The sequence below is a fragment of the Python bivittatus genome, unplaced genomic scaffold (assembly GCF_059951505.1).
Source record: "Python bivittatus isolate LINGU-HERP-01145 unplaced genomic scaffold, Pbiv_v1 ctg000200_np1212, whole genome shotgun sequence".
NCBI classification, from domain to species: domain Eukaryota; kingdom Metazoa; phylum Chordata; class Lepidosauria; order Squamata; family Pythonidae; genus Python; species Python bivittatus.
This window is the reverse complement of record NW_028277040.1, coordinates 13,407,410-13,421,671: the sequence shown is the minus strand read 5'-3', so window position 1 is coordinate 13,421,671 and position 14,262 is coordinate 13,407,410. Positions and strand designations below refer to the sequence as shown.

The window sequence follows — 14,262 nt, the reverse complement described above, 5'->3', positions numbered from 1 at the left end:
ACAGTGTCTTGTATGCCAGTGGAACGTAGAGGAAGTCCCATGGTTGTTACAGTGCATGAGGACCCGAAATACACCTGATGAGCAGCCCTCAGTTGAAATAGTGTCACTCAGTTGTACAGCTTTAATGACATGTATAGTGTTAGAAGTGGTTTAAGCGTGGGTGACATAATGAAAGAAAAAAGCAGGCAGCTGGAACTGTGACCCTCAAAAAGAAACAGATAACAAAAAGCAGATTGTTGTCTTCCAATGTTGTGAAAGGAGGCAGTATATGGGCACAATAAATGCCTTTGTTTATGGTGTAGTGGTGCTTAAAAGTTTGTGAACCCTTTTGAATTTTTAATATTTCTGCATAAAGATGACCTAAAACGTAACTCTTGATCAGTCCTGCACATGGGCTTGGAGAAATTTTAGCCCATTTCTCAACAGACTAGGTTTAACTCAGGGATGTTGGTGGGCTTCCTCACATGAACTGCCCACTTCAGGTTCTTCCACAATATTTCTATAGGATGAAGGTCAGGACTTTGACTTGACCATTCCAAAACATTAACTTTCTTCTGCTTTAATCATTCTTTGGTCATACAACTTGTGTGTTTTAGGTTGTTGTCTTGCTGCATGACCTACTTTCTCTTGAGCTTCAGTTCACAGACAGATACCCTGACATTTTTCTGTAGAATTTGCTGTTACAATTCAGAATTCATAGTTCCATCAGTGATGGTAAGCTGCCCTGGTCCAGAAGTAGCAAAGTAGGCCCAAACCATGATACTGCCACCACCATGTTTCATTTACGCTGGAATGCAGTGTTTGCCTTTTGCCAAACGTAACACTTTTCATCCAAGCCAAGAAGTTCTATTTTGGTCTCATCTGTCCACAGAACATTCTTCCAGTAGCCTTCTGGCTTATCCACATGGTCTTTTGCAAACTGTAGACAGGCAACCATTATCTTTTTTGGAAAGTAGTGGCTTTCTCCTTGCACTCTTGCCATGCACACCATTGTTTTTCAGTGTTCTCCTGATGGTGGTCTTATGAACACTGACATTCACCAATGCAAGAGAGGCCTGGTGGAGTCCAAATTCTTTGGAAAAAGTTTTGTGACCTTTTCCAGCTAGTGAGCATGAACAACTCTTTTTTGGCAGTACTCAGAAATCTCCTTTGTTCAAGCCATGACACTCTTCCACATCCTGTATTGTAAAGATCAGACTCTGATAGTGAATACCCAAAATTCTGTTCTTTAAATAAGACAGGATCTCTTAAACTCACATCTGATTATCATCCCATTGATTGAAACACCTGGCTCTAATTTCACCTTCTCCTTCCTATGAACTGATACTCATAGAGGTTCACATACTTTTGCCACACACAAATATGTAGCTTTGGATCGTTTTTCTCAATGAATAAAAAGAACAAGTATAATGTTTTTGACTCATTTGTTTCATTGGGTCCTCTTTATCTAGTTTTAGGATCTGTGTGGAGAACAGATCACATTTTAGGTCATATTTATGCAGAAATATTGAAAATTCAAAAGGGTTCATAAACTTTTAAGCAGCGCTGTACATAGTGTTAGTATCTGTAGTTAGGACAGGAATAGAGTCCCACTAGTTTAGAAGAATGTAGAGGCACCACAGTTTGTTAAGAACTCAAGGATAGGAGCTTGCTAGAAGGGGGATCGTTCAGCACCATGGAAAATTGACTTGTTCTAAAAAAATCTCGTCAGGGTTTTCTGGCAGCCTCATTTAGCTGCTGCAGTACAACATCCTCACAACCAACACATTCTCACAACCAAATACTTTCTCATTCTTGGATTCTTAGGGAATAGCTTTATCTGAGGCAGATTCAAAAGTAAGTGCCAAAGGATGGAAAGGCACCTCGCATTGCAATAAATGTATAAAGGATTGTGAGGTTAATTGCAAGGTGTAATAAGTCTACTATTTCTTCATGTTCATTTCAATCTACCGTTGTATCATTGAGATTCCCTCCTCAGTAACCAAGTATACCTTTTAAACTTTAGATTGTTCCATTGATTCTTAGAAGGCTTCATTCAGCCCAAGGAAAAGAATTCAAGTGTTTAAAGAGACTGATGCCACTAGTACATACTTTCCACCTAATCCTTGCTGGTACGCCCACTTTTGGCAGCAACGACAGGACTCGAAAGGTCCTGGATGCATTGCCCTGACCTAATCCAAGCTTTAATGCTGACTAGTAGTTCCAAGTCAGGGAGAAGACCTATCTTTGTTCACTAACAGATCATGTTCTGTGAAATAGCTGTAGTATGAGATAGAAGTACTTGTTCTTTTATTGGGGTCTCTGTAAATCATGTTGAGCAAAGTATAGAAAGAATCTTTTGACTGAAACCTTTCTTCTTTGATGCCAAGCTGAAAGGGCATGGCTTCTGCCCTTTTCTTCAATTCTTTTTTTGTCTGCTCTAGCAAGAATGTTGTGGAGTTCTCAGAGTTTGCTAAGGTTGGTTCTTTCATTTGTAGTTTTACCTTTTATTTGCATTTTATTTTTTGCTTCTTCTCTCAAGTTAGTATGAGTCCTTGCAAGTCTTTGTTGGAGTCACATGGTCTTGAATTTCACTTTCCATATATGCCTACGGTGAGGCAACAAACCTCCACCTTCTAATAGTTATTTTGTGTTTGCAATGCTTGGGTAAGGGTCTTCTTGTTAATATCTCACTGTCAGGCCTATATCAAACTGGCTAGGCAATACAGATTCTCAGGCTCGCAGACATCTTTCTAGGAAAAGACTGTAGGAGCTGCAGGCTCAAGGGTAAACTATAGCCAAGTCATTTTCAGTCTCTAAATCTTGAGTCTCTAGATTGACAGTCGTGCAGGAAGGTTTAGGCTGATTCTCCAACCAAGGAGTTTGAAGCCATTGAAAAAGTCACAGCCTTACTTGAGAGTTTACTCTACGTATCTTGGATAATATGACCTAGGCCATAGCTGCTAAGTTCCTTGTGAGTTTGATAAAACTAGGAAGAACTGTTCAGCCACACTCTCCTCTAGTGCTGACAAAGTTGTTTTCTCTTTCCTCAGAGATTCCCATACAGTTGCTGCCCTCTCTTGGACTCCTAACCAAACTATTGTTGCACACACAGACACACAAAGTGCAAGACAGAAAGTTTTCTTTTCTGGTTTTGTTTTCTCTGGTATTAGATATTGCATTTGTGACAAAGAAAATGCAGAAAAGAAATATTGGTGAAAACAAAGAATAGGGCTCCTGAGGCTGTAATCCAGAAAACTAGGACTCTGGCTGCAACAGATATACTTGGACAGCAACCTTAATGAGTTTTTAGCATAGGACAAATGAGGGTTAGAAATAAGAATTCTACCAGGGTGTAGCTTCCTAAACTGCAAATCTCTACAGGTGTCATACAGTGTTGATTGAAAGGTTTATTCAGGGACATGGGGTATTTGTTATGCCCAAATATTCACAAAATCTGAAAGTACATCAGTTGTAGTGATTTACCTCATCTGCACAATGAATTATGCAAATGATGTAAATATATTTGTAACAGAAATTTAAGTGCTTTGTCTACAGATGTAACAGACCCAGAAGATATTTTAAGGGGATGCCCCAGCAGAAATTTTGTCTACTGCTTCTGTAGTCTGCTAAATGATGTCTGTTAAATAGAGGTTTTGCTGTAATAGAAGCTTTTGTACCATTTCATTCAGGGAGTATAAGCTAACTACAAGTATTTGTAAAAATAAAAAACAAACAATGCCCTACACTCTTTGATATACATACTGCCTTTCTGGAACACTTTTTAAAAAACAGTTCTATTCTCTATATCTTTTTTTAAGAATATCATTTTGTGTATGTTTTTTTAATCCAGTCTTTTTAGTGACTATCGTTATATGGAAGTGCTCTGCAGTATGTCTAGGGAAAGTGCAAGATTTGATGGATCATCCTATTTGTTGGATTCCAGACTTGTAGCAAATGGATTTAAGATAAAGATTATATCAGGTATCTATATCTTGGTTGCTGACTTACATAGTTTTTAGTATTATTTTTTAATATATATTACAGCAGGAAACTGATGATACTTGTGGCTCTTTACACATTTATGACCGAAACAACATTTAATCCACTTGGTTTTAATAATCTAGTATAAATCTAGAGAGTAAGTTCATTATTCTCTATCATGTGCCCATCTTTAGTACCATGTGTTAGGACTTCCAGGGAAGAAATGGCAGACTGAAGATGTCTTTTCTAAAAGCAGAGCCAATGACCACAGTGGAATGAAGAGCAGCGAGTAGACCAGCTCTTCGTAGTTCCTCTGTACAAGGAGAGGACTTAAGATCATCCACAAGTGCTTTGGAACAATTGCTCCTTGGGAGGAGACCGCAAGACAGCAGTCTCCAGCAGGTTTAAAGCTCTGGAAGATGAAGAAATAGCCATCTTGCTGAAACCATAGTCACTGCCTTCAAAAGGACACTGAGTTTGCATACTTCCTTTTCTAATCACTTTCAGAAATTGCTTGTTAACTGCTTTTCAGTTATTAGGAATCTTTGGATTGACAAGTTTTACAGCACTGGGTGAGTTTCCTTCAATCCTCAGCAAAAGAAGTTTTAAATACAAGAGTTTAAGGACTTAAAAAAATATTTTTTGGAATAAAAAGCAAAAGGGTGATTAAAACTTTGATTTTGGAAAGTTACAAATGGACTAACTTTTGTAGGGTCCAGATAAATTTGAAATAAGATTTTGGAATTAACTATAAAGAATCCTTCCCATGGGAAAATGCTTTTGTTTTGAATTCTTTTTTTAAAAAAATAAGACTTTAAAAATTGGACACTAGAGGGAACTAGAAGGAATGAAAGATTATAATTAAAGGAGAAGAACACTCAAACTCAACTTACAAATACAGAATGAAGCAAAATATTTTAACATTGGACATATTGAAGGATATTTTTGAACAATAGACCCAGAAGTTAATTTTAAGAGAGTCTGCCTCTATAGATAGACTGTTTAAAAGATTTTATAGAAGTAGTAGTTTTACCTGGCAAGATTGAGACTGATTTGAAAGTGCACTTAAAAATGGCAAGAATGACATGGAAAAAAGATGTTACACTGGACATACAAAAGAAACTAGCTGATGTCTTAATAATTAAAAGGAATATACAAATAACAAACCAAGAGAGTGACCTGGATAATTTTCCTGTATTGGATTTACAAAAGAGGCTTGTTAAAGCTTTGAAGAATTTTGTGAGAAGGGACTAAGAAAAAATGAAAAGAAATAAAGTCCTAGGATATTATTTGAAGGAACTAATGATCAAGATTATTAGAAGTAAAAGGAATGGAATGGAATGGAATGGAATGGAATGGAATGGAATGGAATGGAATGGAATGGAATGGAATGGAATGGAATAGAATAGAATAGAATAGAATAGAATAGAATAGAATAGAATAGAATAGAATAGAATAGAATACCTTATTGGCCAAGTATGTAAACGTACAAGGAATTTGACTTTGGTGCAAAGAGCTCTCAGTGTGTTTGCATAGCATCAAGAATAAGAATACTAAAAAAATAAAAATAAATAATAATAACATATTAAAAAAACTGCAGGAGAATTAGAGGAAAGATAGTACTGCGGCTATTAACTAACGTTCATATAAAGTTGGTATATATGATCACGGTTAAAATAGATATGTTGTTATTTCAGGTAACTCTTAATGGACTTTTACAGGAATGAAATGAGGCTTTACAGATGTGTTTATGCATAAGAGATGGGATATGGGAAGAACAGATCATTTGTTGTATTTTAAGAGAAGGTGATAAGTTACTAAAATTGTTTATACTTCTTGTGATAAAGGGGGAAATCATTTCTTTATATCTTTTCTTTTTCTTTACTATATTTTTATTTTTTATTTTTATTTTTTCTGCACCTTCTATTTTTTGCTTTTTATTCTTTTATTTTTTTTTAGTTTGTGTTAGTTTTTATTGCTGTAATTGTAATTTTTAATAAAATTATTATAAAAAAAGAAGTACCATGTCTTAGCATGGTTATTTAGGATCACAATAACACTGCCTGCAAATCTTCTAGCAAGTTATTTAATCTTTGACTTTTTAATCTTATTTTCGGTAACAAGTATAAGCTTTTTTAATTTTCACTAAAATTTAAAATAACAAGAAGCTTAAGATCATCCTAGCAATGTATGCATGTGGAGACAGACAAGACAGCTTCTGAAACACCCTTGTGAGTTTTGCAAAAGATTCAACTGCTTTAAAACTAGTTAAAGAAAGGGTACTTTGCCCAGTCCTAAGGTATTATGCAAATCTAGTGAAAGTGTTTGTAGCACAACCATGTGTTAATGACTGTTGTTTAGGGCATTGCTTGCCAGTGTACCTATTTTGATATACAAATCAGAACAGTATGTAAACTATATCCAGTTATTCCATATATCATGTATTTGTTTTACTATAAGGTACTTCAGCTGTGGAAAGTCAGCTGGAAATAGAAGGAATGACCAGCTGTCTGCCGTACTATGGTATATCAGATTTGAAAGAAATTCTAAGTGCTGTGATAAATAATAATGCACAAGAAGTCTATGAATGCAGACCTCTTAAAGTGGTAAACTATTTGGAGGTAAGAATGTTGTATTCTCAAAAGATTGTTCCATAGCTTAATGCTTAAATATAAGATACTGCTCTCTGAGAGGTGAGAAAATTATACCAGAAGCAGAAATTAAATTGAATAACTGGAATACTACTTTTATTGAGTATTAATTTGCAGTTATGAGATGTATGCATTTTAATTGAAAATAACATGGCTATATCTACATTTTAAAAATTATGTAGCTTCTGCAATGGAAGCAGTATAATAAACACAAAGCATAGTCCCACATTACACTAAACATGTATTTATACAATATACATGAAGTGAGATGGTTGTGAGAAATTGTCTGGTCATAATAATTTGTATTAAAATACTTAATTACTTAAATACTTAAATAGTTAATTAGTATTAAAGTTCTACTTAATCCAAGATACTGATTATGCCTAAATGAAATGTGCATTGAATAAGCATTCATCTAGCTGTGTTAATTTGTCTATCACAAAAACCAACTCAAAAAATGCTATAGAATTTTTAAAGACAGTTCTGAGTAATGAAGATATGAGCAAAGGAAAAGGTTCAGTGATCAAAGAAGGCATAAAAGCAACTGGCAGAAAAGATTTCAATTAAATATTGTCCCATTGAATCATTAGACCAGTATCTCTATATTTCTGACTTCCTCTCCATTTGATTCTGTTTGCTTTGCCCTTTTTTCTCACAATTGAGAACATCATGTAATTAATTCTAGATGAAAGTATTCCATCTCCCTTTTTTCTTATTTACACTGCTTCTAATTAGAAAATATAATGGCAGTGAAAAAATGTCTTTTACACAATCCTATCTGTAAATCTCAAATTGTACATATTCATCTTTTCTTCCAATGAAGTGTCAGTAGAACTGTGCAACTAGGATATATCAGAAAACCGTCTATACCAGTGCGAAACCTTAATCTTTTTCAACACAGCACTAAAGAATAAATGGTCTCCTTAAGTACTTGGATTTGGGACAGAATCAGTTTCATTGTATTTGTTTCTGAAACTTGGTCTTGTTTTTTTAAAAAATGTATATAAGATTAGGCAAAGAAGGAAAATAATGTAATGGAAGATCACCCACTTGTCAAGTTTCTCTATACTTCTTGGAACTATCCCACATTATGTTTGCAGAAATTCTTATTTTAGTAGATCAGGTGTTCAGACAAAATAAGAGTATATTTTTCTAAAGTAGAAAATATTAAGTCATTCACCCCAATTCATTCAGTTATTCAGTACATTATAATCACTATCTAATGTTCATATTTTTTTATTTCATAGGGAGAAGCAGTCCGACTATCTCGACAATTGCCTTTGTATTTATCAAAGGAAGATGTACAGAACACCATATATAGAATGGGGAAGCAACTTGGAACCCAACTTAATAACTGTGTCCATGGTCGTCCATTTATTCATTTCTTAACAAACATTCCACAGAATAACTAGCAAGGAGAAGAAAATACTGTTTAAAATCATATTTCACCCTTTTATGCATGTATGGACATTTACTATTTTTAAAATGAGTATTTGGCTATAATTACTGTATTGGAATGTGTTCTGAAATAATTCCTTGTTATTCATATGAAAATATATTGAAAACAATTCATACTTCTTTCCATGTGTGTATACTCCAAGTTGCTATCAGGTGGACTTACATATTTAATATTGCATACTTTTATTGACAGACAACCTTGTGAAAATAGCAAGAAAAACTTTTAAAATAAAAAATGCATTTCTATTTTCATAAGCATTGTTCACAAAATGGGTAAAAATAGAGTTTATATTTCTCTTGTTAGATATACTTTTGATATAAAATACATTCAGTGTAACTTCTTAATTTTTTTATAAGCTATTCTTGAATAAAATGCACACAGAGAAGCAATTTTCAAACATGATTATCTTAGATTGGGAACAACATAGCCGCATAGTGGTCTCAAGGTCTAAATATTTCAAAAGGATTAATGAAACATTTCATGAAAACCAAAGCATCTGATCAGTACAGATTACCTGCATAAGTATGAGATGACCACCTAATTTGTGAACTAAAATTTTCTTCTTAATATGTAGCATAGCTTTATGTAGCTATGATTCAAGGTAACCACTGCAGGATGATTTTCAGACTGCTGATAATTTCAACAGTCTGTATTAAACTGACCAGAAATAAATCTGGATTTGTGATTTTTTTCACTGTGCTATTATGTCTTCAAGTTTAGATTGATGAAGCAATCTGACTGAAGTCAAATGATGTGAGCAGAATTTCTATTACATATAGAAATAGAAATTCAGAAATATTCAAAAGGCAGAAGAAGCTGTGATATGCTATGTCTAATTTACCTACCCAGTACTGTCCAATCTGACTGGAGGTAGGACTTTGGATTGCTGCCTAAATGCCTTTTGCAGCATTTGAGAATGTGAAGAAATAAACGTAACTTACCATGGATAAAGAAGAGTAAAGAGATACCTGGGATCCTCTAGTCAATTTCCTTAATGCACTACCTTCCAAATACTTTTTGTTCTAAGAAATCTAGAACACCACTTTGAGGAAAGCTATTCTGGTCTAATCACATAACAAATGGGCAGTAGAGAGGCCAATTGTAAAAGTAAAATAATATGTGAAAAGTGCCAGCCTGAAGCCCTTCTCCAAGATAAAATGGTCTTGGGGAGAAGAAGGCCTGCAAGAAACTGATGCCAGCATGGGATGGGCACATTTTGCATCCCTTAGGCATGTATACTTCCACTTTATTAAAAATTAACACCCATACATTCCTTCAATTTTACTATGGTAGTATATTTAAAAAGAACTAAAATTCAGATTCCCAGCTAAAGTAGAGTGAGGAGAAAATTAGTCTCCAATCTTAATTTTGCACAGTACTTGCTAAATGACATTGTTCAAACTATTGGCTGGACTCATAGGTGGATCTAAAATGGAATATGGTTTGATTTAGCATATTGTGCAAACTTGGCCCTTGTTTTTCATAAACCATGGCTTATGGCTTCCTAATCACTTGTGAATCCAGCTATTGGGGGCTATTCTGTACTTCACAGCTTAGCAGGATGTGTGAACCAGGCTTTCAACTATAGCAGAGTTTTTAAAGTGTGGTCTGGGGGTCCCCCAAGACCCTCTCAAGGGTCTGTGAAATCAAAATTATTTGCCAGGTTAATATCTGGCAAAAGGTATTTATAAAAATTTAAAACAATGTTACTCTTCTCATTTTTTTATTTTTTTAAAAAATAGGGTTTTTTCATGAAAAATATTAATGTTAATATCTAATGGATTTAATGTTATTTTTTCATGATTCAATAAATAAATATTCTACAAATGCATCAATTTTAATGTTTAATGTGGTAAATATTGATAAATATAACCTATACAAATAAAAGTTCCTTTGGGGGTCCTCCATAATTTTTAAAAGTGGGAAGGGCTCCTGAGAACAAAAGGTTTAAGAAATAATGAACTAGAGTAATCTGTCTTTGTAATATGAATGTTACCTTTCAGGCATGTGTCAACAATAAGCAAAGGTGTAACTGCAGGTCTACTTAGGGAGTAACGATAAAGCACACATAGGAGCAATTCTATATGTAGACTTACTGAGTCACCAGAAGTTGGAGATTTGTCTGAAGGAAACCTCTGTAGTGGGCTAACTAGCCTTCAAAGGAGCCTTAAAGAGGGCCATGTGGATGGTAATTGGGTGGGGATCCCTCTTCATCCTGCCAAATTCCTGCAGCTGGATGAGGCCTCACATCCCCCCCCACCCCCGGCATGGCCATGATGGCCAATACTGTTTTGTGCCCTGGAGTCATTCAGGAAGGGGGAAGGAGGGTTGGATGACAAAAAGTTGAGGTAAAGGAGGCAAAGGTGAATCTACCTTTTTGCCTTTCTTTCCTGGAATGATTTTTTTTAGATTTTTTATTCCACCTTCCTTATTTTTATAAATAACTCAAGGCAGTGAATGTACCTAATACTTCTTCCTCTTATTATTCCTGCAACAACCACCCTGTGAGGTGAGTTGGGCTGAGAGGGAGGGACTGACCCAACGTCACTCAGCTGGCTTTCAGGCCTAAGGGGGGACTAGAACTCACAGCCTCCTGCTTTCTAGCCTGGTGCCTTCACCACTAGACCGAACTGCATTGCATTGGTGCCTGCCTATGAGCTAAAGGGCTTGCATTTAAGTATCTACCTCCTGCCTGTTGGGGCGGGGGTCTCCCAGATGAATTCCCGCCTTTTCCTGCACACTGGAGTGTGACAGAAAGCAAGGGCCAGAAGAAGGTAAGGGGGGAGTTTTGAAGTCTAAGGTGGCCTTTGAAGATTGTGGTGGATGGATTTGGGGGGGCTGGGGGGTTGGATAATCCAGAGAAAGTAGCTGTTATTTCAGTTCTGAAGACTGGAGATTCATGTTAATAGTCAAGGCCTAGGTTTGAATGCAATCATAGTTAAATTGTGAAGAAAACACGTTTTAAAACTTCAGGAATCAGTATCAGGCTTTCTTGAAGCAGGCTGAATCACATTGTAGCCAAACCAAATGTCAAGGTATTATTTGTGTAAACTCAGCCTGTGTGGTTAATTTGTGGCTGGGTTTGCCCTGTGAACTGAGGAAATTGGGCTGGGTTGAGGCAAAGCCTGTGGATTAACATGGTCTGTGAATGCAGGTTAGTTTCTTTCTATGCTGCAGAGCAACTGTTTCTGAAGGGCAGCCCCAGTCACAGTGATTCTTAAACTGGGGGTAATTATCCCAAGGGGTGATGGAGCAATTTGAAATTGCTTGTTTATGATTTGAGGATGCAGTTTGGGACTGCTGCTGCTGAGACGCTTGTAAACAAACGAAGAAAGAAACAGACAAACAGGAGTCAGTTTTCCTGGGGGGGATCATGACAATTTTGGAGACTGTGAAGAGGAGTAATTGGGTCAAACACTTTAAGAAGTGCTATCCTGTCATTTCTGAGTTTGGGCTGTAATGGCTAGTGGAAATAAAAGTCCAGCAAGAGGAGAGCCATTGGTTTCTCATCCCTTCCCTAATTGGGGATCGAAAAACCTAACATAGTAGTGGCCAAGAGAGTTCACCAGCCTTGTAGTAGTTACTACTTAAAGGCAGGATGGAATGCAAGAAGCTGCTGATCTTGCCTCAAACCTGAACCAAGGATTTGAATGGAAGTCCTGTTTTCTCATCCCTACATCTGCAATTCATAACAGCTGGTCTTCTTTTCACTCTTGTCACACTTTTCACACTTGGAGCTTGTGACCTAATTCACATATTACATCCTACTATGATGGCTTCACTATGGTGGAGCCATGTAGACCATACTCACCCATTACAATAAGCTGTAGTATGCTTTGTTTGGTTTTTATGTGTCTGTTCAAACCATTTCTACAGCCACCCATCTCAATTACTTTTGGTCAGACTTGTTCTGTGAACAACATTGTGATTGTACAGCACTGCTGATGGTTTTTAATTTTTTAATTACATTGCATTACATTAAATTAAAATTTATTTTTTAATTACAGGGCAGTCGTACTGAAAGAAGCGGGTTGATATTCTGATTCCCTAGGTGTAAAATTGAAGTCTTTGAGGTAAACTAAATTAATTATCAAGTCTGAGAATAAATATTTATAAATATGATCACACTGAAAAGGACTTCTATTTTTAACATTACAGCAGACAGCAGACACTGTGCAACAAATATTATATATTGCCTGTTATTCTTTATAATAATCCTATAATTGGTGAAATTAATTAGTATTTATAGTACCTTCAAAATTATACTACCAACTTTCTCTTTTTACTTACTTCAAGAGTTGCAGGCAGTGCACTTAGCATCACTGAGCGTTTAAAAATGGAAATACCATAGTTTATGCAGCAGACGTGTTTGGAAGTGATACAGAAGACTTATTTCAAATAAATATACAATTTCAACCATGATTATTGTATAAATAGCTTAACTAATGTAGAGATATATTACTGTTATGAATTTGATACTGTTACTTCATAATTATCATGGTTTTCTGCAGTGAATCTGATATACAACAGTTGGCAGAGAAATGCTGCTCTGTTGCGTAACTGAAGATTTTATAGAATACATCTGACATAATTAGTTCAGCATAGGACTACCGTATCTGGGCTGCAAAAATCCAGACTGCCACTATCATTTTATGTATCTCTTTGCTGCCATCTAGTGATTGTCCAGATTTCTGCTGCCCAAATATGGTAACTCTGGTTCACCATGTACAGAGTATAAAAATAAAACCTCAAATTAAACTTGTTGACTACAGCCTGTGAACAGTTTGATCTATAATGAATCAGTTTGTTTTTAAGGCTCCCTGTTTTATTTCATATATGTTATGGATGAATTAGTATACATTATTCACAATATTGGAAATTACATTTAGAATTTATATTATTTCAAAATGCGGAAATAGAGGAAATAGAAGTGGGGTTTTCTAAAGGCTCAGATAAAGTCTTCATACTTGTTCAAAACAGTTGCTTCTTTTATTATCATTAAACAGATGCAAAAAATAACAGAATATTTTTTAAGATAATAAGAGAATCATATTCACTATAAAATTTTGTCAAAAAATTATTGTTTAAATATAATACAGCTGTAATACATAATCACAGAGTTTACATCAATACTTTTTATTTAAAATGTAGATTTAAAAATATGACCAATGTTACTGTATTTTTATAATGAAGAAATGTTCAGACTAAACCATATATATTTCATTTTGAGATACATTTTAATATAGCAATAATAATGTGGCTTGGGTTATGTAATTGCTTGATAGGGTAATGCACTAAAGATGCAGTTATCTCTTTAATAGACCAGACCTTTATCTTTCAAATCACAACTTGTTAAATAAGTATATTTACAGAAAAAAATGTTAATGTAAAGAAAAAGCAAAACGGAAGGATGTGGCTCAAATCTCTTTAGTAGGAAAATGTAGCTAGCTTGCATTTGCATGAGTGAACTGGCTGATAGAAAGTAGAGGTAGAGAATCCTTTCTAAACTGATGTTTTATCTCTTTAAATTGCCCTTATTTATTTATTTATTTCTCCAGCTGAGAAATAGGATCTTGAATCTAATTTAGATAGTTGAGGTAGGGGCAGAGAGGCTGTTACATGGCTCTAACAAATGGGGAAAAGATTTTCCTCTTATTCACTGGAAAAACATAAGGACCAAACAACATCTGAAAGTAGAAGGACTGGGGCATATCTGTAACCAAGAGGTTGCCTGTGTATCTTCCTTCCTCCAGCCCCCAATAATTTTAAAAGGGTCTGTCTCCATGAAGTAAATTCATTCTATGTGGTGAAGGGCTTCCATTCCCATACATCCTGTTAAGATTTATTTTAATGCGTACAAACTGACTTTTTGTTACAAAGTCTTTGGAAAGTGGTAAAATTGGGAAATTGGGTTGGATCCACAACAATGTTATACAGATACTGAGTACCTGAAACTCTGGGATGAGGGGCTTTGGCAAGCGGCAAAGGCAAGGTGAGATCCAATGCAGGAGTTACATTTTACAAGCATAGTTTTTCTAGATCTATCTGGATTAAGTATACATGGAGTAAAATGCCAAGCTAAAAAGAGCTTTACTTCATTGATTATTGAATAAACTTTTTGATTTCTAAGCTGTGGATAGCTTTGGACCTATGCTGGTGTGGTTGATCAAAGGAATATTAACATCAATC

General features: G+C 35.4%; 1 protein-coding gene across 2 annotated transcripts in view; it reads left to right on the top strand.

Annotated features, from left to right (window-relative positions):
* The window catches only part of PMS1 (PMS1 homolog 1, mismatch repair system component), a 49,051-nt gene extending 39,150 nt beyond the window's left edge, over positions 1–9,901 (top strand). For both annotated transcript variants that reach the window (XM_007425312.4, XM_007425311.4), the window contains exons 11-13: positions 3,833–3,963; positions 6,424–6,584; positions 7,862–9,901. In XM_007425312.4, the coding sequence (XP_007425374.1) occupies positions 3,833–3,963; positions 6,424–6,584; positions 7,862–8,026 (457 nt within the window). In that variant the 3' untranslated portion in view covers positions 8,027–9,901. The remainder of the gene's footprint in view (positions 1–3,832; positions 3,964–6,423; positions 6,585–7,861) is intronic.
* Positions 9,902–14,262: the final 4,361 nt, after the last annotated feature.